The sequence below is a fragment of the Artemia franciscana genome, chromosome 7 (assembly GCF_032884065.1).
Source record: "Artemia franciscana chromosome 7, ASM3288406v1, whole genome shotgun sequence".
Lineage (NCBI taxonomy): Eukaryota > Metazoa > Arthropoda > Branchiopoda > Anostraca > Artemiidae > Artemia > Artemia franciscana.
In genome coordinates, this window is record NC_088869.1 from 30203813 (window position 1) to 30230039 (window position 26227).

A 26227-nucleotide genomic window follows, 5' to 3' on the forward strand; every position below is an offset into this window, starting at 1 on the left:
ACTTGGTTGATTATGTTTACATAAATATTAAAGAAGAAAATCTACAACTCAAGACGTTGGATGAACCCAGTTGGGCTTTTACAAGACAGTGAAAAGTTAACCAGTAAATGGGATTTGGCTATGCAACCAATTATCGTCCATGCCGCAATTTTACTGATGGTGGTTCTTGGTTATATGGCTGAAAAGTTTATATTTATTTGTTTTGTTCTTGCATGATAGAACCCCAGTGTAGTCTTCTTCGTTACTTACCATTTGTAGTTCCGAGGAACCAGAATTTTGGAACCGTATACACTGTTTTAACTACTAAACTAATGAGCTTTCTGGTCCTTTATAGAGTGTATAAACTATGGGCTATCTCAGACAATAAAGCGTAACAGAGTTCAATGGAAAAAAATGAAAGAAGCTTACGAAACTAGAGCCAGAAGTGGTATAGCGCCCCCGTGTGGGTATAACCGAAATACGATTTGTAAGCCCTAGCTTTTTTTTTTCGTTTTCAGCAGTCAGTTTAAATGCAGAATTATAAGATGATCATTATAAGATAGCATTTTTGAACTTTATAGGCATCTCTACTGGGATTGTAGCTAAATGAAACACTTTTTTAATGTTTTCTCCTAGCTTCGAGCTATGCTTTCTTCAAAGGACGAAACTCAAATATATATACTTTTATTGTAGATATCAACTGTTCTATTGTATATGTACCGTTCGTATATATCTGGGCGTGAGGGTATAGTACCGCTGTAGAGGAGTAGTTGGAGACATTGATTCACCTAAACTATCTTAGTCTGTGAACTAATCAGTAGCTGACTAGACTCGATTTATTTTATTCAAGATGATTGTGAAACTTATTATTTTCCCTGAAGATAAGCTTTAGATAAAGACATTCTATTATTTAGTTTATTTAAAACTGCTCTATAATAATAAATAAATTGACTCCCTCTAATACTCTAGTCATTATTTTCTAAACTCTATAAGTTCTAAACCAATCTAAACCTTAAACCAGATTTGAAAATCCTCTGCAACACAATCGTGTAGCGTCTGTTTTCATTGATAATAGGAACAATTTCTTCAATATGAAGAATAGTTTTTATATGTTTTGATACGATCTTAAGTTAATAATTGATGCACGATATGGATGCTACAGATCTGTTTTGGTGTTTTTTTTTCTAATGGAATCAGAAGTCCCAAACCAAAAGCATTTGCCATGTGACTTGGCGAAAATTTTGTGGCTTTTAATGAGGTTCTCTCTATACTTGTAAGATTCCACATATAATAGCCGTGTTTACACTAGAGCTAAGTCTTTTTGATAGTTCAGAAATGTTTAATTTGAAAGATAGTTTATAATGAAGGTATTAAAAATTGACTTGTCCAATGTTTTAAATTACTTAGTAGGTTCAATTTTTTGGCTGTAAAATCTGGCTTTGAGCAAAAGTTCTAGTAACAATTCCCATAACATGGTACTTTATTATTGATTGTAGCAATTCAAAAGACTTTATGTAAAGATTTATTTCGTCGATGTATGCTAAGCTGACTACGATGGATTGAATGACCGGCGGTGTTTTCAAAATAAAAATTGGTTGATATGATACTAGAGTTGTCCTGGGCTTTTCCAAATGTATTTTGATTCCTTTTCTGGTTGTATTAAAACTTGAAGAATATGTTGTAAATTATTTGTGGATTTATCTTGTCGTAACTAAAATTTTAAATTGCCAAAGCCAAGTATTCTTTACAGAAATAATCTATGTTCATTTTACTCCTGAACATTGCTGTAAATTCAAATATATAACGATATTTTTTCTGCTGTGCACCTCATACATTTTAATTTATATAATGATTTCCAAATGCAAATAAAAACATAACCAAAATCACTTTCTAATCTTAAAAATGTGAAATAACGGTGAATATTTAAGATCGTACATATAATATTTAAGATCGTACATATAATATTTTATACGTAACAAGTCTACGATGCCTTCAAGTGTGTTTAAGCTATAAGCTAATCTAATATCGAAGGTTTTTAGTTATATCGTCTCTAGATGGAGTTACATACATATGTTCATCACTATCATCAATTCCACAATAAGCTGTAAAGCCATTCTTTGGCATAGTCCCATCACAATACGCCTTAGTACACATCTTCACATTGGTTTCCCAAGGTTCTATCAGTGCGTATTGTAGAAAAAGATTCCTGCTAAACTGTCTCATTATGGATTCGCCAAGAACAGATGAAGCACCAAAAAACTGAAAATAAAAGACCTGACTTTAAACTAATTGCAGGGCAACCTATCTCGTTAGATGTTTAAAGTTTTGTAGATGTACTCCGAAGCTTTTTAGAATACCCAAAATGAGCAATAGTTATGCACATTTTTCAGTTAAAAAGATAACGTTTTCTAAAGACAAGGTGCCCGGGGACAGTTTCAATTACAGTAGAGCCACGGTTATCTGAGGCAATGTGGACCGAGAGTATTTCGGACAAACAGCAACTCAGATAACACGGACTTGATAAACAATCAAGAAGGAAAGATGTGGTAAAATAAATAAAATTGTACTATAAATGGAAAATGGCAAACTGTAACAACGAAACTAGATCACCAGTGATATCAATCTTGCACTTTGGTTAATACCTCGTTTAAATCACAACTCGGTTAGTCGAATCCGCGGTTCTGCTGTGTTTACACTAATATAGACAAGCCAATTCAGAACTTAAGCCGTATGCTATGAACAGACGTGGCGGAAGCCGCACATGTTCGCAAGTTTTCAATGGTTGTCCACACCGTAATGATGCGGGAAACCATTGCGGCAGCTTTACTGAAAACAATTTTATTTCAATCTGTGAGTTTTTATCTTCATAAAACTGACAGAGGAAAAGAAAAAAACAATATTGACAATATTACTGAAAAGATCTAGTGAAATGCAGATTGAAATTTAACATATATTGGTATTCATTCTTGGAAGTCTCAGCAAATCTGTATTTTACTAACGTTACAAAAGAGAAAACATTTAGAATGTATTGTGTTTTTTGCAAAGTGCTAATGACATTCTGGTCTTTACATGGCACAGGAGGTAATTAACATTTGAATCTATTTCCGCCCATCTTGGGTTTAATTTAGCTCTTTACTTTTCCTTTTAAAAAATCTTTTGTGGAAAAAGTTTTCTTTAAATTGATTTTTGTTCGTTTTTAACTGACATGTTTTTTTTTTTTATTAGATAATAAAAGGAATGTCTGGAAAACTTTGTTCTGTGTTTCTCTTTAAGAATGAAGATTTTGACTTGCTGCATATACATATATTGCAAAAACATTTGCAACAAATTGTTGTACTATAGAAATTTTGATGGATGGGTTATTTAAGTAAATGGATAAAAAAAAATCTTCATACCCTTTGAGTTTCTTAAAATTGAAGCCGTTTTGACCATTATCATATGACAACCCTGAATATAGACGAATGTTGTTCTACCATCCCCCGTCAACGTGCCTTAAGTTTAAACTTAATTCCCGTAGGTGCTCCTGAGATATGGCAGATAACTGCTTTTGATTACCTTGAATGTACTTAGTGTCTTTTGATTTAGTTCACCATTCCTCTTTATATGCCATGAAAGTCTTAAGTTAATAACCTTCATCGTTCCTGTAACGTTGCAAATACGCCCTATTAACCATCTTGATGAATACAGTGTAGAAAGAATATAGTAGTAGGATGCTCAAGAGTGCCTTTTCGTTGATTCAACACCCCCCTCAAAACGACCTGAAATTTTCAACTTATTGCTCTAAGCTGTTCCTGAGATATTGCTAATACACCTTTTTGACATTCTTCATGCACAACATGCGTTTTTATTTACCCTTAACATTGGCTCAACGTTCCTTGAAAGTTTCACCTTAGTAACCATAGCCCTACTAGTAGTAGTAGTATTAGTTGTAGTAGCATGCACATAGTCTCTTTAGAATAGTTAAAAATACCCTGAAAGTTCCAATTTAATACCCTATGCTGTTCCTGAGATATTGCTGATGTGTCTTTTTGACAACCTGCATGCACAGTTTGTTTTGATTTGGTTCAATATTCCCTGGAAGCTTCACCTTAATATCCTTAACCTTTTTGGAGACCCAAGATCAAATATATTCCCTTCCCCCCCCCCCAAAAAAAAAATACTATATTGAAACAATGGCCAAATTGTATAACTTGCGTTCCTTCTCCCAACGGCTGTTGGGGGTCAAGGCATCTCCAGATTTATAGTTTTTGGACTTTTCAACTATGCTGAACAAAATGGCTACCTCAGAATATTTTCAGATATTTCTGGGGGAGGGCGGCTAAAAGAGGCACAAGAGGGAGCCGGTTGCCCTCCAATCACGTTTGCCTCTTACAACGGACATTCAAACTCTTAATTTTCAGTCGAATGAGCCATCCAAAGACTCTAAGAGAACTCCTTCAAGAGGAAGGAGTCTAGTGAAAAGAAAAATACATAGAGCTCACTTCACTCTTTACTTAAGCAGCGCAGTCTATGGTTTAGTATATTTCATTTTCCCCTGAGGGCAAAAATTGTTTAACTAGTGAAAATATTTTGTATAAAAGTAGAATGTCACCGCCTGGGTAGGGGATTGTTCTTATCTATTGGAGTTATTTTAATTACGTGTGAGGTATGTTTCCCCTTTGTCTTGCATTGATAATCTTTTCTTCCTTTTTTTACCTTATCACTCCCGTCAGATTTAAAATGATATGCGATGTGCACACATTGCATATACTTAATATAATAGACAGACCATAATTATTTGATTCAAATGCATTGTGTTCAAACTTTAAGAGCCATTACACTATCACTTGGAATTTCCTTATCAATCCATGTAGTTTCCACTACAAAAAATGTTTCACATCTGGTTTAAACCAGTTACAGTCACGGTATTAGAAATGATCGACTGAAATCTGTTGGTCAGGAAGAAAATCCATTTCTATAGAACACCGGTTTTCAAGCCGGTTTTCATTAACGTGATTTTTTCTTTGTAAATGTCCTTCCAGATACCCAGGTGAAGAAAAATCCGGGGAAACGACCTGCAATAGTCCAGTCCACAAATTCTCTAATGCCTTTGAAATTTACCTTAATATATAAGAAGAACTATAATTTGTTGAGATCTGAAATTCGCAAATATTATTAGGCTACTGGTAATTCAGTAATTTGACTACTATTTTTTTAAAGTGACTAAATTTATTTCCATTTGATTTAATTCAAACCTAATATCAGTTGAAAGTTTTCAAGTCTTTCCTAGCCCATTTTCAAAACTATTCACAATTCTTCTTGAATAGGACGTCCAAGTCAAGAATTTGTGGAAAAGTCTATGGAAAAAAGTGAGGAATTGTGTAATTTAACATAGAATGTAATAAACAAGGCCTACTAGCTATTTGACTCGTTTCATTTATTTCTTAATACTTGTTTATGAATAAGTTTGCATTTCTTCGTTATTCATCCTCATATCCCTTACGTGGGCTCACTGCCGAGCCTCGTAGCAAATTGGCTAAATTTATTTTTCGCACCTTTCATTACAACTAAAATTTAAGGTCTAGCAGAAGTTTTTTCAAGGATGAACTGATTTCTGATTAACGTATATGTCTAGGCCCAGTTCTCTAAACTAATAGAGATTGTTTGAAAACGCACTTTTTAAACTATTTATTCGTTTTCCACAAATGTAAATAAGTTTGCAAACATTGCAGCACAAATCATTTTAAATCAGCGTTTTTTATCATCCAAAGTCATATATGTAATTAAATAAAAAAAAAGGAATTTTTTTAACTGAAAATAAGGAGCGACATTAAAACTTAAAACGAACAGAAATTACTTCGTATATTAAAGAGGCTGCTTCCTCATCAACGTCCCGCTCTTTACGCTAAAGTTTGACTCTTTCTCTCAACTCTATTTTTTAAAATAGTAAAAAACTTTAGCGTAAAGGGCGGGACGTTGATGAAGTAGCAGCCCCTTTCATATACGAAGTAATTTCTGCTCGTTTTAAGTTTTAATGTCGCTCCTTACTTTCAGTTAAAAAAATTTGTTTGTTTTTTTATTTAATTTCTGAACGTTTTTGAATCAATGCATGTTTTGATGTTGGCTCTCCGCAGAGGAATAATTAAAACGAAATTTGCATATTTACTTTTTTTGGCTAAATGGCTTTCTCATAGTTTTGATGGAATGATTTTGAAAAAAAAGGAGCGGGGGAGGAAGCCTAGTTGCCCTCCGATTTTCGGGTTACATAAAAAGGCAACTAGAACTTTTAATTTTTTACAAATGTTTTTATTAGTAAAAGATATACGTAACTTATAAATTAGCTTACGTAACGAACTTTTGTATTCTCATGTTTTTATTAGATATATGAGGGGGTTCACCCCCTCGTCAGTACCTCGCTCTTTACACTAAAGCTTCAATTTTGTCCCAATTCTTTAAGATTGACCCCTGAATCACAAAAGCCGTAGAATAAATAGTTGAAATTACTGAAAATACTTTAGCGTAAAGAGCGAAGTATTAGGAGGAGGTGAGCCCCTTATATGCGTAATAATTTCTGTGCGTTTTAAGTTTTAATGCTGCTCCTTACTTCCAGTTGAAAAATCTTTTTCATATTTATTTTTTAATTTTTTTTTTTTACCAATGCTAGAAAATCCTGCACTCCCTTCATGGAAATTTTCTTCCCCCATGACAAATTCCTCGATGGAAAGTTCCCCCAAAATATCCCCCTCTTCTCAACCCCTCCCCCAACCAAAAAATCCCCCTGAAAACGTCTGTACGCTTCCCAATAACCATTACTATATATAAGCACTGGTCAAAGTTTGTAACTTGTAGCCCCTCCCACGGGGACTGTGGGGGAGTAAGTGGTCCCCAAAGACATAGTTATAAGGTTTTTTTACTACGCTGAATAAAATGGATATTTCAGAATTTTGATCCGTAAGCTTTGGGAAAATAATTAGCGTGGGAGCGGGCCCAGGTGCCCTCCTTTCCATTTCCGTTAGAATGAGCCCTCTCGCAACATTCTAGGACCACTGGGTCGGTACGATCACCCCTGGGAAAAAAAACAAACATACAAAATTCCACATTTTTGTAGATAGGAGCTTCAAACTTCTACATTAGGGTTCTCTGATACGCTGAATCTGATGGTGTGATTTTCGTGATTTTCGTGAGTGGTGTGATGATTCTATCACTTTCAGGGGGTGTTTCCCCCTATTTTCTAAAACAGGGCAAATTTTCCAGGCTCGTAACTTTTGATGGGTAAGACTAAACTTGATGAAACTTATATATTTAAAATCAGCGTTAAAATGCGATTCTTTTCATATAGAAATTGGTATCAAAATTCCATTTTTTAGAGTTTTAGTTACTATTGAGCCGGGTCACTCCTTACTATAGTTCGTTACCACGAACTGTTTGATATATCTATTGTCTGTAGCGTTTTATCGCAGGAATTTTAAACAGCGTCTCGAGCCCTGTACATGCAGAAAAATGACCTATAACGAGCTTGGTGCATAAACAAAATGTGTTATAAAGGTAAAAAAAAATGCATATCATTGAAATAACTTGGGTGTGACCAGAGCAAAAGTTCGTGGCTCAAAGAAAAGTCCCTCCAACTTTCTAGGTCAGTCTGATCCCTGGTAGTAGGCTTCCTGATATTAGATTAACTTCAATAATTTTTAAGTATTAACTTTGTTCTTTATTTTTATCAAACACATATTTTTAGGTTTTGTTTTAGAAATCTGCTTTAAAAATGTGACCAAAATTGGAACAAAAACAAACGATAGCTTATTTAGATAATAATTAAGTAAGTTTATTAATTCAAGATGTCAGGACATACAGCAAAACTTGAACTTATAAAAAGTTTAACACAGGGCCCTCTGAAGTGAAATTTCTAGGACCACTCGTGGCTATTATACTTAAATTGTTTCCCATTTCATAATATTCTAGAACACACAATTTCATATTTTTTGCCGGATAAGGTAGGAAAAAACATACATTTTAATTGAGAGACATAACGAATCGTTACTGGTTGGTGGAGTTCGACAAACTTCCCCAATTTGTTAGAACATAGATGAATCTTTTACTTGTATATTAACTATCTTTGCTCAAAGTTTATAGCGTGATGGGGATAAATAATTCTAGTTTGAAGATAAAATTGAAATTTGTAAAGCATACCTAACCGTTGCATGATAGGGCGTCTTTCGAATTGCGAATTAGACATTTATGATGATTTCTAGATTTTATGCTATTATCATTGCTGTCAGTTTTCATCATGAAAAAAAGGAAACTATGGCTAGTTAATTTAATAAATTATAATTTTGAATGAAAATACTTATGACATCTAAGAAAAAAATCCTACTTGCAAATATTTATTTTGTTAACATGACGAATAAACAAAAGAAAAAAAAATTAAGATAGGATTGCGCATTAAGGAACCAATAAAACATCAGAGATAAGGCGTTTACTGAGATCTAGAAACAGCTGTAAAAGATTCGTAATTAGAATGGCTAAATGCTTGTTATGTCTTATCAGTTTTCCAGCAAAACCTTGTTCCCAAAGTCGTTTAAAAAAAGTGGCTGAAATCCTATTCTATTAGTAATCAAAGACTTCCCAGCATTTTTTATAGATCCTAGCCCTGCCAACACATCTAAAACCCATTGTTGGCGCTAACGGGTCTCAAAATTGGGCGGTAGCAGAGAACGGTCCGAGAGGTTGTTTGCAGGTTAATTTTCCAGTTACTCGATGTTTTGATATCTAAAAAGCCATAATGAAAGTTGTTTTAATAAAGGATTTTCGAAAGTGATATGTAAGGGTGGAAAATTTTTACAAATAAGAATGTATTAATTTCTTCTATATTGTATGTAACTGTCGTAGGAAATTGAATACTACTAAAAATCGAAGGGTCGGGAAAGTGACGCCTGACTGTGCAATCAACTTAGATAAAATTTTGATTCGATCTGTCCTTGTTTTACAGAATTTCAATATGTGGTTGTCTTAGAATATTATTTTCGAAAATGTAACATGGGAAGTGCTAACATAAATCGTCGCTGCAATAATAGAATACTTAATAAGGATGCGACCAATACCATTGTAACCATTGAGGTAACCCGTATTTCGGCTAAAATAGTTACTTTTCTACAGGGTTGGGCGAAAAAAGGGAGGCAAAATTACTAAATATATACCATCTATTGTATTTATTACTTTTTGAATGCTTAAAAGCATACAGTAATTAGGAGAACAACCATGGGGGATAAAAATGTTGGCAAGGGTGTTACAAGATATTTGAATATTTTGCTTGTAATCTAGACAAGCAATGTACACAAGGGTATTGCAAAATATTTGACCATCTTGCCTGTAATTTCTATAAGCCAAAAGATGAAAAATATCTGCTCAGCACGTTTTGTAACGAAAAAGGTGTTTGGAAATACAATGATACTTTATTTTTCCTTCAATCACTTGACATTTCTCCTCAAAATTCCTCTACATTTGTAGTTGCCGCATAACTTAGGAGCAGTTGCCATAGATACAAAGGTTGCCACCACGGTCAGTTCCTAAAGGGCTAAAATTGTCCAAATTTGTGTGCTACGTATCTATTTTTAGTGATACAGTCAAAAATTGACTATAATACTGCTGAAATAGCATTTTGTGTGCTACATTTGGTGACCCTGAGCACTTGCTTCAGTGCTACGCATAATGAAATAGTGCTAAAATAGCATTTTCGCACTACAGGTGGCAAGTCTGTGGGCATGAAGGTATGTATCTATATATGCATTTGACACCGTTATTTTTTCATAGATATAAAGCTTACCGGTGTAGCAGCATTGATTATTGCAGACTTATCGAGAGTCCGCTCATTTTCAGATCTGATAAGCCGAAGCGTCCATGTAACAACAGCAAAGGTAGCAGCATTGCTTGGAAAAGCTCGAATAACAGTTGCTGACAGACCTCGGAAAAATACACGAATTCCTTCTGAATGGTACGTTTTCCTTATGCAGTCAATAGCTCCTGAAAAATTAATAATGTAATTTGAACCTTTTAATTGGAATACGGGCCTCAAAATCAACATTCTAGAGTGATGGTTCTTTTCAAGTTAAGCCTTGATTGATTCTTCCCACTTGATTTGGTAAAGGTATAAGAATGTCTGAAATTGTACTACAGGTACCTTAAAACAAAACAAAGTTTTTAACATACATTCTTCAACGAATGGCTTCCAATTTCCAGTAAATTTTGTATCGAAGTTTTGTTTTTATTAAGGCTAATGCTATCAAACAGAAATCCAAAAGCAAAACGCGGCAAGTTCATATTTGACAGCTGTTGTATAAGATTTATCGAAGTGCGTAAATAGCTTTTCTGAAGTAGTTACAAGTGTGACGCTGAAATTACAATTTGAGCGTCATAAAATTAAACACATCATGCAGTATTCAAGCTGTGCATATAAATGGTTTTCAATTTCTTTGTATCAAAGGATTTGTGAGATTGTTGAGTATAAATCAAAGGGAAATGGAAAAGTTTAAAAGCAAATGGCAGTAAGCCTTCTTACCAAGATAAATCCCATCTTAACTACTCCTATCATGACAGTCTCTACTACGAGGTATTCCACCGCAACTACTCTCAGGATGACTGCTCCTTGCCATAGTGCTCCCAAAACTATATTATAATCTGAACTATTCCTATGGCAACTTTTCTTTAGGCAGCTATTTCTTCTACTTCTAGCACTACTGCTCCAACCCCACCTACTCTCCTTCTGGGTACTGCCCAGTGCAATCGCTCTCACCGTCAGTTTTCCTTCCACAAATAGTGACATCAATTGGGGAAAGGACAGGGGTGAAACCCAGCCACCTGAGGCCAATACAGCTTCGCAAGCTCCTCCTCTATCCCAGTCTATTCAAAACCTCCCTCTGTACACTGTCCCAGGAAGTTCCCATTTGCCTTAGATCTCTCTTTAATCATCCTCCCAAGCCAACCGCCGACAACCTGCCTTCCGTTTAGCCCTAGACGGTTGGCTGAAAGAACAATCATTGGGAATATGTCATCGTTCTTCCAAAGAACGTGCACTAGCCATCTCAACCTTTCTCTCATTATACCCCTAGAAAGCGGGAATTGAACCACACTTTTCGTACAGCCTACTGTTTGAAATAAGGTCAGTCAGTTAGGTAATCTAAACCACTATGTGTGTGCGTTCTGTTTCGTGTCTGCCAAGGTTTTCGTATCATGTTTTCTGTTGAGGTTGAGTGCAAGCATATTTTAGCCTTCCCACTATTTCTGCGCATTGAATCCAATGTTATGCTATTATGACCTGTTTTGACCACTGCTGTTGAAAAAGTTTTAAGGGAAGAACAATGCGGTTTTAGAAAAGGTAGAGGATGTGTCGACCATGTTTTTACTCTTAGGTTAATAATTGAGAAGTCCCTTCGTTGTCAAACACCTTTGGTCCTTAGTTTTATCGATTATGAGCAAGCTTTCGATTCTGTTGATAGAACAGCGTTAACAAAGGTCTTATCGTTATATGGTATACCAGAAAAATACATTAAAGTGATTTGCGCTATGTACGAGAATAATACTGCTGCGGTTAAGGTAGGAAATGAGGTTAGCAACTGGTTTTGTATTAAATCAGGAGTTAAGCAGGGTTGTGTTCTATCCCCCTTTATATGGATCATTTTGATGGACTTCGTCTTAAGGAGCACAGGAAAGGCAATTGGAGACCATGGAATCAAATGGGGAGGAAGAACGCTCCTGGACTTAGATTATGCTGATGATTTAAGCATATTAGATGAAAGTGTGAGCAAAATGAATGAATTTTTAGAGGTTTTACGAGTTCAGGGTGCTAAAATAGGCTTGAAAATTAATGTTAAGAAGACTAAGTCACTAAGGTTAGGAATAAGTGAAGATGAACAGGTGACCTTAGGTAACGAAAAGATTGATCAGGTTGGGAGCTTCAGTTACCTTGGTAGTATTATTAGTAAAGATGGTGGGAGCAGTGAAGATGTTAAAAGTAGAATAGCTAAAGCTCAGGGTGTTTTTTCACAGTTAAAAAAAGTTTGGAAGAATAGAAAGATAAGCCTACAAACCAAGATTAGAATATTGGAAGCTACAGTGATGACAGTGGTCAAATATGGCTCTGAAGCATGGACACTCCGAAAAGCAGATGAAAATTTACTAGATGTTTTCCAGAGAAATTGCCTACGGATTGTTCTGGGTACCCGGCTGACTGACCGTATTTCAAACAGTAGGTTGTACGAAAAGTGTGGTTCAATCCCGCTTTCTGGGGCTATAATGAAAGAAAGGTTGAGATGGCTAGGCCACGTTCTACGGATGAAGGATGACAGATTACCGAAGATTGTCCTTTTTGGCCAACCGTCTGGGGCTACACGGAAAGCAGGTCGTCCTTGTCTGGGTTGGGAGGATGTCATAAATAAGGATTTAAAGGAAATGGGAACTTCCTGGGAGGGTGTAAAGAGGGAGGCTTTAAATAGATTAGGTTGGAGAAGGAGCGTGCGTAGCTGTGTTGGCCTCAGGCGGCTTGGTGCTGCAGTGAGTTATTGGTATTGAGTTATTGGTTGGTAGTAGAATATAGATTTTCAAAATGAGCCGAAAATAGCGCTCATAAGATTTCATAACAAACAAACAAAATTAATGCGAATGAAGCAATGAAGTCTAAAATGAACAAATATCACCCCAAATAAGTTCAGTTTTGCTATCTGCTGTATTGAAAACAAAATTTATTTGAAGTTTTATTTTTCTTTTAGAAATACGAAAACGATGGTATCAAACCCCAAAAAGGCTGGAATATCGTTTGTGCTCTACTGAAAATAATATTTATCTGGAAGTTTTGTTTTTTATTTAGAAATACGAAAACAATAAAAACTGCTCAATTCTCCAGGATTTTTGGTTTCTCACGTCGCTATTCTTGTAACAGACAATTTAGTTTTCATTAGTGTGATTTGAAACGAATTTTCAACAGTGTTTTCGTTTTTAAATTTATTCCTTCCAAATGCAAAGAAAATCAGTTTATCAAACAGAACTTTTATTTTAAGCAGCCTATTGAGCTTTCAGTAAAGCTGAAATAAAATTACTTTTGGGGAGTTTGATGGGGATGGTAACGCACTTATTTTTCGGTAATTTCTGTTCACATTTAAGATTGACTCCATCATCTATTGCAGTTTTTTTTTAATTTTAAGCTTGACGTTTTATTGAAGCAAATTTTTGCTCATTTGAGTTTTAAGCTTGCTGTTTGATTTTATTGGAAAAAAGCTAAGTTAAATTGTATTTTGAAAGCCATTCATCAGTTTTTCAATCCATCCATCCTAGTAACTAAAGCTATTATACCTGGGCACGGCTAACAGTTAACGGGGTCATTCGAGGAAATATTCTATTAGGCCTGTACCCCTTCCCCAAAAAGTGTATTATTGGAAGGGAATTTTGCAAGAATTGTGGACGCTTGTCCAATGCAGCAGCTTCTAGCAAAGCAAAGTTATAAATAATTAGCTTCGAGATCTACATGATTCTTTTTTTTTACTAATAAGATTTTATATTGACAAATAATGAAGCCTAGCCAAGGTTGTAAAGACAAGCAAAGCAATTTTTGGTGAAATAATTTATATTAATGTTAAAACAATAACGAGTTACAAAAACTTGTTCAGTTTCTAGTTAGTATGATTTTGCTTGTGCATCCAACTGCGTAGTATGGATTTGGCCATATATGTACAGATAGACTTCGCTTGTTTTATTTGTTTTTAAAGCGGCCATCAAATAATTTTAGTTCATTATTAAAGTAGTCAATGGATTAGAAACTAGTATTTGTGTTACTTTGTAACAAAAAGCTACTGTTCGTGCATTTTATTCACGGACTCAAATCAAATTCTCAATAAATTTCCTTTACGATCCATATAAAAAAGTAATTAAAACAAATAAACGTTTAAATAGGGATAAGTCCATTTGTTAGACAATGAAAATAGATACAAAAGTCTGGATATTTAGATCACATATACAACGATCGTCATCAACAGAAGTACTTAAGTATTAAAATTAAAACTAACATATTTATACAGAACAAAATAATAACTTGCGGTCCATCCACTAGTTTTGTCTGAGTGAGTTCAATAGCTGGGCTCATCCAAAGCCTTGAGTTGTATATTTTCTTCTTTAATATTGTCTCAACGAATGTTAAATTTCTAATGAAGGTGGCAACATTTTCTTCTTCTTCTTCTGATTGCAAAAGGAATGTTTTTGAATTTAAAGTTATAGACTTGGTTGATTATGTTTACATAAATATTAAAGAAGAAAATCTACAACTCAAGACGTTGGATGAACCCAGTTATTGAACTCTCTCGGACTTTCAGACAAGTCCGATGAATGAACAGGGAATTGATATTTTGTCCTGGATAAATATGTTAGTTCTAATTTTAATGCTTTAGTATTTCTGCTGATTACGATCGCTGCATATGTGGTCGAAATATCCAGACTTTTTTATCTGTTTTCACTGTCTTATAAATGGACTTATCCCCATTTGAATGTTTATTTCCTCGTCATAGAATGGCATATTGGTCTTGGGAAAAAACACCTAATTCAAGTTATTAGGTCGAAAAAAATTTTTTGTTTTCTTTCTCAATCTTATAAAGTTATAAAAATAGCCAAAAGTCTGATAGTTGAGGTTCCCATAAGAAGTCCATATAACTTATATCATTTCTCGTAAATTTACTCTTCTTTAATTTATATTATTCGTGCATCAAAATTTGGATCAAGAATGTGTATCAAGAACAAAATGGTCCAATAGGAAACGTCAGGGTCAGAAGATAGATCTTTATGCTTTCTTCCAATGCTATCTCTCATCTCAGTTGATTCTAAATTGACACCCATTCATTTGCTTAGCAAATAGTCCTGTCTAAAGGGGGGGATTATTATTTCTGAAGGGCTTGACTTTACTCTCTAGAACTAGTAAATTGTGAACGCTCATACATGGTTCTAAAGCCAAAGAGGACTAAACCCTTCTAGCCATTACTTGGCAAGGCAAACTGAGCATGTACGAGCCTTCGGATTCGTGTCTTTTCTCCATGAAATCTCGATTTTTTTTTAATTTTCCAGTAATAAGGGCTGACCCTTTCAAGCCACATCTGGTTACGCCAATTCGTATATTCAATTGTTTTCTGTATGAAAATTCATAAATAAAATGTAGCGCCACATGGGATTGACTTACCTGAATATTGTTGTTTTCCAGAAATGCCGTCTATCTGAAGGCGAGATTTCACCATATCGACGGGATACGTAAATGCCCAAGAGTATACTCCAGCCATACCACCAGCATACAGCATAGTCCATGTACTCAGGGGCACACTTGGATCAGATTGGCGCGTCATGACTTCGTATGCAGCAAAATATATTCCAAAAGCAGGGATTTCCCTGACACAAGTAATACCAAAACCCTGGTAAACTCCTCGAATACCATAAGAACGCCATATTTTTTTCAGGCAATCAACAGGGCCCCTAAAAGAACAATCAATTGAATACTTTATTATTATGAAACTTCTACGGTCCAAAAGAATTGTGAACGACTTCTCTAGCATCATTTTGATACCTTAAAAGTCTAAACGGCTGGTGTAACACTGTCTAGTTCGTGTGTGGAATTTTTATGGGTGGAGGGAGGGGGAGGGATTTTAAGAAAGTACATAAGAGGAGCAATTTAAGATATTATTAAGAAATTTGGTCGTAGTTCCGTTCACTTTTCGTTCCCTACTTTATAAAAAATTCATTTTTTCGTGGAAATTGCATAAAAATTGGCAATTTTTTAAGCTTGTTTTCTTCTTCCGAACTGTCAGCTGAACCTTCGACAAGTACCTTCCTAGCTCAAACCGTGCCACCTATGAAACTAGATTTCCTAGGTATTGATTAATTACTGAAGTATATTCTTTAGTAAAATCGTGTTTCTTTTTCGAGCTTATACCCAAAGGGTACCTAGAAACTCGTTTTTAATCATTATATAACAAGGAAAAATGACTATTAAGAAATCCCGACAGTTTTTTTCTGCATGGTTCACTTGGTTACAAGAAACAGGTATTTTTAAGGAGTCCACGCGTTTTGCACGTGAAATTGAGGTGTTAACCCAGCTGCTTTAAGTTAAGCTATATATAAATAGAAAATTTCTAAGCAAATTGTAGATTAGTGTGTTATTAGCATTACCAAAAATTATGCTTGATTTGGACCTAATTAAGCTCCGGGGGGACCTGATTTTGATGAGAGGCTGTCGACGTTCAGAAATTCCATACAGCAGGTGACGCATGAGAAGCGCGACATGAAAATTGTCCTTTCCCTAGATTTTGGTTATATAGGCTGCCATGCCCCCTACATTTTCGCGAATTAACGCCGCTGTATATATTAGAGGTTATATGCATCATAAATTCGTAAGAACTAAAATGCTTGTTAGCATAAAGTTACCTAGAAAATGCAAAAACTAATCAATTTTAAAGGAACACTGGACGAATTTTCTTGGAAAATCTAGTCCTGATAACGACACTCAGGATTAAAAAGCAAACATAAATTAAAAAATGTGACTTACTCAGAAATTTGTGCTCCAGGAATTTGACTTTGAACTTGCAACCTCGTTTTGACTAGCTCCATAGGACTAGTGATTACTGTTTGAGCTAAACCCGCGCAAATACCAGCTGTAGCTATTGACTTGATTGATTCTGGGTCTGATAAACGCTTGTTAACATTTCCATACACCCCAAAAATCATGGCGTTAATGCCAGCGACGCCTGCCATAGGAGAAGTCATCCCACGGAAGAGTGCGGCTGCACCTTCATGGCGTACAACTGTCCTTAGACACTGGAATGTCCCAGTGTACCGCAGATTTCTTGGGTCTTGTGTCTGAATTCTTACCTAGGTAAGGTAAAACAGATACAGTGTTTCATAAACACCATTAAGGCTCATACTGTTTATAATTTACATTTTGGTTCCGAACAGGAGATGAGTGAACTTATGTGTAAGTTATTAAAATTTGAGAACTTATGACGAAATGTAAGTTTGTTGTGGCTTCTCCCATGAAGTCACATATGTAACTCTCTTGTTAAAATTGTTCCCTCAAACAAATAATGTTATATTTCTTAACTTTTTTGTTATCATACTTTGTCTGTTGGGTCAGATCTTATAATTAACATTTGACCTACATCCCGTGGTCCGATTGAGCTTGTAGTTTGCATATGGATTGATTTCAGATGACAATGCGTGACTAAAGTATAAGCAATTCAAATTTGTTAATTACTTCGCTATTTTATTTAAAACTCATTTTTGAAATTTATTTTACATTATGAATAGTTTAATCTAATCTTCAAGATTTGATAGATCAATATTTCAGTGATAACATTGCTCGCCACGTGATTCGATTTCTAGTGGATGCAATTTGTTTCACCAAGAATTTAAACTTTCAAACAGTTCGTGGTAACGAACTGTAGTAAGGAGCGACCCGGCTCAATGGTAACCGAAACTCTAAAAAATAAAATTTTGATACCAATAGCTACATAAAAAGCATTACTTTTTAATGATGATTTTAAATATATAAGTTTCATCAAGTTTAGTCTTATCCATCGAAAGTTATGAGCCACGAAAATTTGCCTTACTTTAGAAAATAGGGAAAACACCCTCTAAAAGCTGTACAATCTTAACGAAAATCACACCATCAGATTCAGAGTATTAGAGAACCCTGTTGTAGAAGTTTCAAGCTCCTATCTACAAAAATGCGGAATTTCGCATTTTTTGCCAGAAGACAGATCACGGATGCGTGTTTATTTGCTTTTTTTTTTTTTTTCAGGGGTGATCCTATCGACCCAGTTGTCCTAAAATGTCATGGGAGGGTTCATTCTAACGGAATAAAAAGTTCTAGTGTCCTTTTTAAGTGACCAAAAAATTGGAGGGCACCTAGGCCCCCTCCCACGCTCATTTTTCCCCAAAGTCACCGGATCAAAACTCTGAGATAGCCATTTTATTTGCCATATTTGAGAAACCTAATAAATATGTCTTTGGGGACGTCTTACTCCCCCACAGGCCCTGTGGGAGGGGCTGCAAGTTACAAACTTTGACCGTTTTTTACATTTACTAATGGCTATTGAGAAATGTACAGACATTTTCAGGGGGATTTTTTTGGTTTGAGGGGGGGTACATGAGAGGATCTTTCCATGGAGGGATTTGTCATGGGGGAAGAGAATTTCAATGAAGGGGGTACAGTACTTTCTAACATTATTTAAAAGAACAATGCAAAAATAAATAAAAACTATTTATTTTTCAGCCTTTATGATTCAGGGGTCATTCTTAAGGAATTGGGACAAAATTCAAGTTTTAGCGTAAAGAGCGAGGTATTGACAAGGGGGTAAACCCCCTCATATACGTAATAAAAACATACAAATATAGAAGTTCGTTACGTAAGTTAATTCGTAAGTCACGTATATTTTTTACTAATGAAACCGTTCGTAAAAAATTAAAAGTTCTAGTTGCCTTTTTAAGGAATGAAAATTGGAAGGCATTAGGCCTCCTCCCCCGCTCCTATTTCTCAAAATCTTCCGATTAAAACTATGAGAAAGCCATTTAACCAAAAAGAAAAAAAACATACAAATTTCGTTTTAATTATTTATGTGCGGAGAGCCAAAATCAAAACAAGGATTAATTCAAAAACGTTCAGAAATTAAATAAAAAACAAGTTTTTTGAACTGAAAGTAAGGAGCGGTATTAAAACTTAAAACGAACAGAAATTACTCTGTATGTTAAAGGGGCTCCTCCTCAACGCCCTGCTCTTTACGCTAAAGTTTTTTACTGTTTTAAAAAGTAGAGTTAAGAGAAAGAATCAAACTTTAGCGTAAAGAGCGGGGCGTTGAGGAGGAGAAGCCCTTTCATATACGGAGTAATTTCTGTTCGTTTTAAGTCTTAATGTCGTTACTTACTTTCAGTTAAAAAAAAACTTTTTTTTTATTTAATTTAATTAAGAGAGTAATATATACACACTATTTTTGAAAACGTTCTTTTATCTCTAATTGCGTTATAAGGTAAAACGACACTTTGTTTCTTACTATCCTACTGCTTTGAAGGCTAAAATAAAAGTGTGGAGCCTATGACTTAAAACTCGTAAGTAGTTACTGATAATCTTGATGATGCGCTCTCTATGTTCATATCAAAAGATACAGTATCGTAGAGGTCCGGCAATAAATATCTCTGGAACGTAATCATAAAAAATTAAGCTTTCAAGGATGTCAAAGGGAAAAAAACTTATTTGTTACTTTATAGTGCATTTAGAGAAAAAAAGCGCATTAAGAAAGAGCTTGATTCCTGTATTTTTATTTCTCTTGTTTATAAGCAATTCAGGCAACGATCTTATGAACAAAACTCATCATTTTGCTGAGGCTGAAACTTAAGGCAGTGATTAAGTGAACTTGAAAATATCGAGCTTCAAAATTGAAGTTAGGGTAGCCTTCTGTCTCTCAATTCTCTAGAGATCGTCGATTGTTAAAAACCCTTCAAATAACACTTATTCATTGGCGGAAATAGCAGGTTAATTATACCAGCTTGTCAATTTGGTCTCTAGGGGATCTGAAACGATTCTTTCTGGCAAAAAACTTGTGGGTAGCTGAAAATATTATATGGGACTGTTTGAAAACAGGAAAATACATCGAAAAATGGTTGCAATCATCTTACAGGTTATTGTCTTCTGCTCATGATAGTACCGATTTTGTTCGAAAGGCAATATCCTTCATAGAGTACACTAGTGAAAAAGAGCTAGACATTTTCTAAGATTTCTAAGCAATTAGAGGAAATAGAGCAAAATCCTAGCAAACATTTTGTAGCATCTTCAAGAAGCTACGGCCTGATATTAAAAGCGATATATTCCGCCAATGAATACTTGAGTACTTTTTAAATAGAATTTTTAAATTTTAACATGGGATTTTCGAGTTCCATCAGTTCACTTGTTCACGGCCTTAAGAAGAATGATCCCAGCAAAACCTGGTTTAACATTCAGATTCATTTTTTTTAGATTAAGCAATTTTAACACAAAGACATTTTACCGTGACACGACCAAGGCAGCTGTCAATATTTCATTTATAAAAATAAGCTTATCGTCAGAGTGGAATTCTTCGATCTTCTAAGGGTGAATGTGTCATTAAATCACCTTAGTTTGACCATTTAAACATACTGAATCTGTCATTTGGAAACTTTCTTGACATTGACACACTCTGAGCAGCAGAATAAGTATGCAACGATAAAAAAAAAAATGCCTCCTAAGATGGGCTTGAACGTCGAATCTGACATTTCCTCATTTCTGAGATAATTGCCAAAAACCGTTTGGTAAGTTGTACTCAAATCGAGGATCAGCAGGATAATGCATGTTCAATGACATTCTGATCCTCCTGATTTACATTACCCTGCTGATACACCATATGAGAACAGATTAGCAAATAGGTTTTGCAATCATTTTAGATTTGTGAAAATGCCATGTACCATATGGTCGTAATAATAATGCCATATTGTCGCGTGGCAGCGACGATACGGCTTTATGGGGAGAGTTGTTTGCAGCCCAGAATAAATCCCAGTTTTCTTTAACACAGCGAAAATCTGACTCCTGTGCCTGAGTGCTGAGTCCCAAGACTCATATTCACCCAACTCGAGTGTTTCAATAAAAGTTGTTTACGACTTCAATTTTTGATGCTCTAAATATTGCGTCAGAGGAATAAGAAGAAATGAGATGAAGCCTGTCTTATTTATCAGACGCACTATATAGAGTAGCTTCAGCTATGTTAAATGGTAATAATCGCTAAGATAAAGGATAATCGGTAAGAATAGCGACTTTAAAGCAGGTTTGCTACAATCCTTGGTCGAGGGAATTCAGAATTTGAAAATTATTCTAAGTAATTGTCGTCAGAGAAAGTGAGAGGGAGAGAGAAACCCGCAAATGAAAATTTAAAACTAGCTTATTTGCCGATATTTCTAGTTACTACTGTTGCAAAAGTAGCAAACAAATTAAAAATAAACTGAATTAGCTGAGACCCTGAAAATTGTACAAATAAATATTCATCAAAGAAGAATGGGGACGCCGTAGTGTTTGATAGAGAGATACAAGCAAAGTAACACAAGGTTTTATTATTATGCAGTATTATTCCTAGTTACATCAGAACCTAAAAGGTTTGAATGCCCATTGGCATTAAAAATTAACATAATTACTAACCTTCACGGTATCTAATGGATATCCGATGATGACCCCAGCACATCCTAGAAGAAAATAACAAATACTAATAAATAGATATTTACCGTAGGGTTTAAGAAGTCAGTTATAGACTAATATTCAATTGTGTATTCATAAAAAAAAGTTTTTTGAATGTAGCAATGATCATGGGCTGCATTTGTTTATTTACCTTCAACGTACACAGGCAGGGTACCTGGGGCAAGATCTCTGCTCTTTTAAGAATTCTCGACTATTTTTGTATTCCAAATATTTCAATTCGATCCCCAACTGCGAGACAAAGCAGGGTAAACTTAGAAAACTATGACTTTGTTAATGCTCAGTTTCGAAGAGAAAATATCCCCCCTTAAAATAATTCTTTATCCATCTGTACACATGTTGTAGTATAACACCGACCTACCCCCACAAATACAACTTCTAGTGAAAAGGGAATACATTCTTTATGCGTTACTTTTTACCGACGTAAAAAAGAACCTGACATCGGCGTCGACTCCGCGAATCAAAATTAGAATTGACGTTCATGGGTTTTCTCCACATTTAGAGACGCTCACCACTTATAGTAAGATTAGGTGGTAAGCGTCTAGCAAAAGTAAGATTTTCAGAGAGCGCCAATTAGAATAAACGAAGCTTAGAGGTCAGTAAAAAAGCATTGAATTCGTCTTTATTAATATGTTAATAACTTGATTATATTACTGAATTTCTATTGATGGCTGTTTATATATTGTTTACTGATAAAGTTTAACTGTTACTTGCGTTCATAATAAAACATAGTAAAGATAAGACCCGAGTAACGAATAACAAATGTAAATGCGGATGGAACTGAATTAAGTGCTATTCAGTAAAAAAAAATTGCGCAGTATAGAAAAGAAACTTAGAACCTTTGTATTTACTGCTAGTCGTTTTTTTCTTTATGTTTTATTAAATCGTTGTTGCATATATAGATTTTATTATTTTTACTGAATGAAATTGTGTTTTTCTTTTCGCATTTGAACCTTCACTTTTGGGTAAAATCATTCGACCCTTCAATAAATAAAATAAAAAAAGACAGTAAATGAGCTAAATTTAAAGGCCGAATAACTTGAAAGTAGCCATTCAAAGGAAAAAAAATTAAGTAGAAAGTAGAATACTAAGCAACAGGCTCGTACTCGAAAATTGTTCTCATAAATCCTAAATTTTACCTATCGTAGTTTCAAGGTAGCTTACATAGAAACCTGCACAACTCGTACAAAACCAAAGCGTATTCCTACCAATAAACAAACTACAGGATAAATTTTCAAAGAAGATGAATTAAGGAGATATTTAAGCGTTCAGCCGGTGTACTCCAGCAATATACCGGAGATGATTGTCATATACGACAAATTCAGGTCGGAGCCCATTTAAATCTCGGAGGGAAAGATAATTGCATCTTCACGGTGATATCTCAAAGCATCAATAACTTGTGACTTTTTGTTTTTTTAGATTATTTATTAGGATATTATTAAGATTACTTTTTTTTATTAGGATTATTTGTTAAGGAAATAATATTTTTACTATTGCCGTGTAAGTACTAAAAAAAACAATAAATGTCCGTGACGAATAGTGAATGGTTGTGAAAGCCATCTAAGAATATTGATTTTCTGCCTTGATTAAATCAAATACAAGTTGTCAAATTCCAGGCAACTAATGAATTATTAAACTAGCCTGCAAGGTTTATTATCACTAATTTACACTAATACATAGTTAAATTTAATAAATGGTTCTTACTTAAGAAAGTTTAGACAGAACTTTTCTTTTTTGTAATGAATAAAAGCATGACTTAAAATACATGATAAAAGTGTTTAAGTTGAAGACAAGATGTTCGCCACTTAAGGAGGGGGTGGCATTATGCCTGCACGAAAAGGAGTCCTGCAATATAAGATTTACGGACATCTCCATAAAAAATAACATTCAGCCTAGATGTTCACTCTCTCTACAAGAACCAAGCACTTCCTTTCCAACTGAAAAAAAAGAATCTCGACTCAAGCCTAAGCCAGACACGGTTAAACTTGAGACAAGGAGGGGGGAGGGGCTTAATCTCGATACTTTTTTTCTGGGAGAGGGACTATTGAAAAATACGAAACGTATTAGGGAAAGCCATCCATCATTAAAATAAAAATGACAGATGCCATTTATGAATTGATGAGTAAAGTCAAGAGCAGTCTTCTTTTATGACTTACCCCTTGTTCAATATAGCTTTTTCCAATTTATTACAATAACTTCCTCATATTCAGTATGGCTTAGGTACAGGGAATGAACAGAGATTCGAACTATAACACTTCCTGAGCTAAACAGTGTAATAGCTTAACAAAATTTGTATTTAATCACATTCATAAAATTTCTATTCCTCATATTTTTGAAGTCACTTCCAGTTCAACTGCATGTGAAACCTCTCCCCTTATGCATGGATACAGTCATATGAAAGGCCGAATCAAGGGGGTTACGGATTTGACCCCCTCCCCCCTAGAAATGTTTCCAACTCGTAAAAACGCAACGAAACTGCATATAAGCACATTTTTGATGTATTTTTAATTTTTGTTGCGTACCCCCTCCCGAACAAAAATCTTGGATGTGCCCTTGGCCACAACTAAATTTTTGCATTGTTTGGTTGTCCTTATTTCTCATCAGTAATTGGTTCATAATGTCAATTGGAAGAAAAAGAAAATCGGTAAACCTTGAGATATAGACTAGGGCTATATCGAGATGTAGCCCAAAAAGGAAAAGAAGCTGGTATACTGCTATTGCTAATCCAATAGTTTTTTTTTGCTAATGACAGAAAAATTGTGTATTAAAGTGTTTAGTTGAAAAGGAAGGGGGGAAGTAACCTAATTGAGCATCTGGACTCATTTGTGAAAGTTTCGTTTACTTAATTTATGGAAAATTATCTTGTAAAAATTATCCATAAAAAAAATTATGGACCCATCATCCATAATTTTAATCAAAAACCTTACAATTCTCTAGATTTTTTGTAGGGGTACGACTTAAACCCTCCCCTCTCTCTTCTGCATTTGTGCCTGATATATGCCACACGAAATATTGAACTGGCCTCCAGGCATCAGCATGATTACAGTTCTTAGAAAGTTAAACATCATTATCTTTCAAATAAGTTACATTCGAAATGATATCATTATGAATGAGGCTACGCGAGATATCCAGAGTCTTATAAGCCAATAATCTGCATATCTTAAGAATATTCCCTAATATCAGCCTTAAAATAAAATTAGGTACAGATATCATCCACAATCCACTAGTTATCTAATACATTTTTATAATAATAATAATAATACAAATCTACTACCCATAAAAAACAAAAGCAATAATGTGGAGTACAGAAAAAAAAATAAAAAGAAAGGCAAGCCAAAAAAAAACGCAGAAATAACTTCAAATAATACAAGCAAGAAAATTAATTAACCAGCTTCAGACAGGAAAAAAAATACAAAATAGGGTCACAGATTCAAGGCTCCCACACTTTTCAGTAAGACCATTTATTTGAAACTGTATATCTCAATGGTCAAACATATCAACTAGTTGACTATTTTGGTACCATCGCAGTAAACGAAGTAAAATTCGACATTATCTGAAATATGTCACTCTTAGGGTGCAACAATGGTTTTCCTGGAACAAATGGGTAGTACCCGAAAGGAAAAGCATAACTGGAGAAGTAAAACTGTGGTACGAACTACATAAACCCTTTCGATTATTGGACCCTTTTCTATGCCTAAAAAAAATTGAAGTAAACATACCTCCAGCAAATCCAGCAATAAAATCATCCATTGTTTAAAAGAAACACTTGTGAATTTGAAAAATAAAGAAATCAGGTACTCCTTTGCAGAATCAGGTAACTAGCCAGTCAATTACTCAAATTTATGTTAGTTGATAGCGTCTTCTGAATCTTTTTATTCGATTAAAGCTAAATCCCATTATCTGCAAGTTCGTAATTAAGTCCTACTTTGCAGCAGTAAGGCGAATAATTCGTTACACCCGTGCTTATAGTATCAGCAATTAATTCCAAGTACTACTAAAATACCTTAGCAGTTTACTAGTCGTGATACTATTTAAAACTGACTGTATTGTAGTTAATCCAGCCGATAGGAAACATTGACGAGTCTTTTGTGATTGCGATACTGACGAAACTGGCTCATGGAGCTACTGCTTTCATTAATTTTGTAATATCCTATGACGTTGCTGTTCGTAAATGTTTATTATACACCATGGGCGCTTGTATTCAAATCTATCTCCTTGTACTTTTCCTTTCCAAGTTCTATATAATTTTGATTTAGCCCTAACGTACGAAAGACCGTTATGTATAGTGTGAAATAAGCTGAACTACACCATGTTTTTTTAATTGCCTTGCTGAGTCAATAAGCTACACACCTTCAATAATTTTGCTAAGCAGCCAGCCCCTTCTAAAGCCACAAAGGGGTCCTGCGAGTCATTTAATTGGTGTCTCATTTTCAAAGTGCTCGTAAATAACAAAGGGCCTAGAAAACTTTGGCCCAGGAGTCTCTTGACCCGTGCAAGGCACCAGAAGATAAATATGAGAACATTTATTAATTATTGTTTTCTTTATCGCGTAGCAATGTTTTTCTATTATTCTGGTATAGCGGAAATTTTCAGCCTTCTGCAATACTTTCCTTTTGAATTCTGGTGGTTCTTGGATCAAACAGGCATGCACGCAGGGTGGGGGACTCTTCCCTGAAACCACGGCCGTATACACTTTTTTGTTTGGGGGGGATTTTTTCGGAGAGAGTGGGCTACAAAAATACATCAAATGTTTGTTTATATGCTTTTTTTCTACGTTTTTACGAGTCGGACAAACATTCCGGGGTTGGAGGTTCAAAAAACCTCTACCCCCCCCCCCCCCCCAACACAGCCTTGTCTCAAACTCTGGCTTTGTCGGAAATTGGTTTTGTCTTTTTCAGAAAAAAAACTCTGGTTTAGTTTTGTTTCTTCGCCATTGATTAAACGTTGTAGTTGTCGACCCCACATCACTTTTAAGGTGGAATCTCTGAGTAAATTTTCTGGTTAACA

At 34.9% G+C, this 26227-nt stretch overlaps 1 protein-coding gene across 1 annotated transcript; it reads right to left on the reverse strand.

The window, feature by feature from the left end:
- Nucleotides 1-880: 880 nt before the first annotated feature.
- On the reverse strand, nucleotides 881-25310 carry LOC136029148 (mitochondrial basic amino acids transporter-like). The gene is made up of 6 exons (XM_065707243.1): nucleotides 24940-25310; nucleotides 21167-21210; nucleotides 16520-16842; nucleotides 15164-15450; nucleotides 9779-9975; nucleotides 881-2238 (listed from the first exon to the last, which is right to left on the reverse strand). The coding sequence occupies exons 1-6, from the start codon at nucleotides 24968-24970 to the stop codon at nucleotides 1999-2001; spliced, it is 1122 nt and encodes a 373-aa protein (XP_065563315.1). The 5' UTR covers nucleotides 24971-25310; the 3' UTR covers nucleotides 881-1998.
- Nucleotides 25311-26227: the final 917 nt, after the last annotated feature.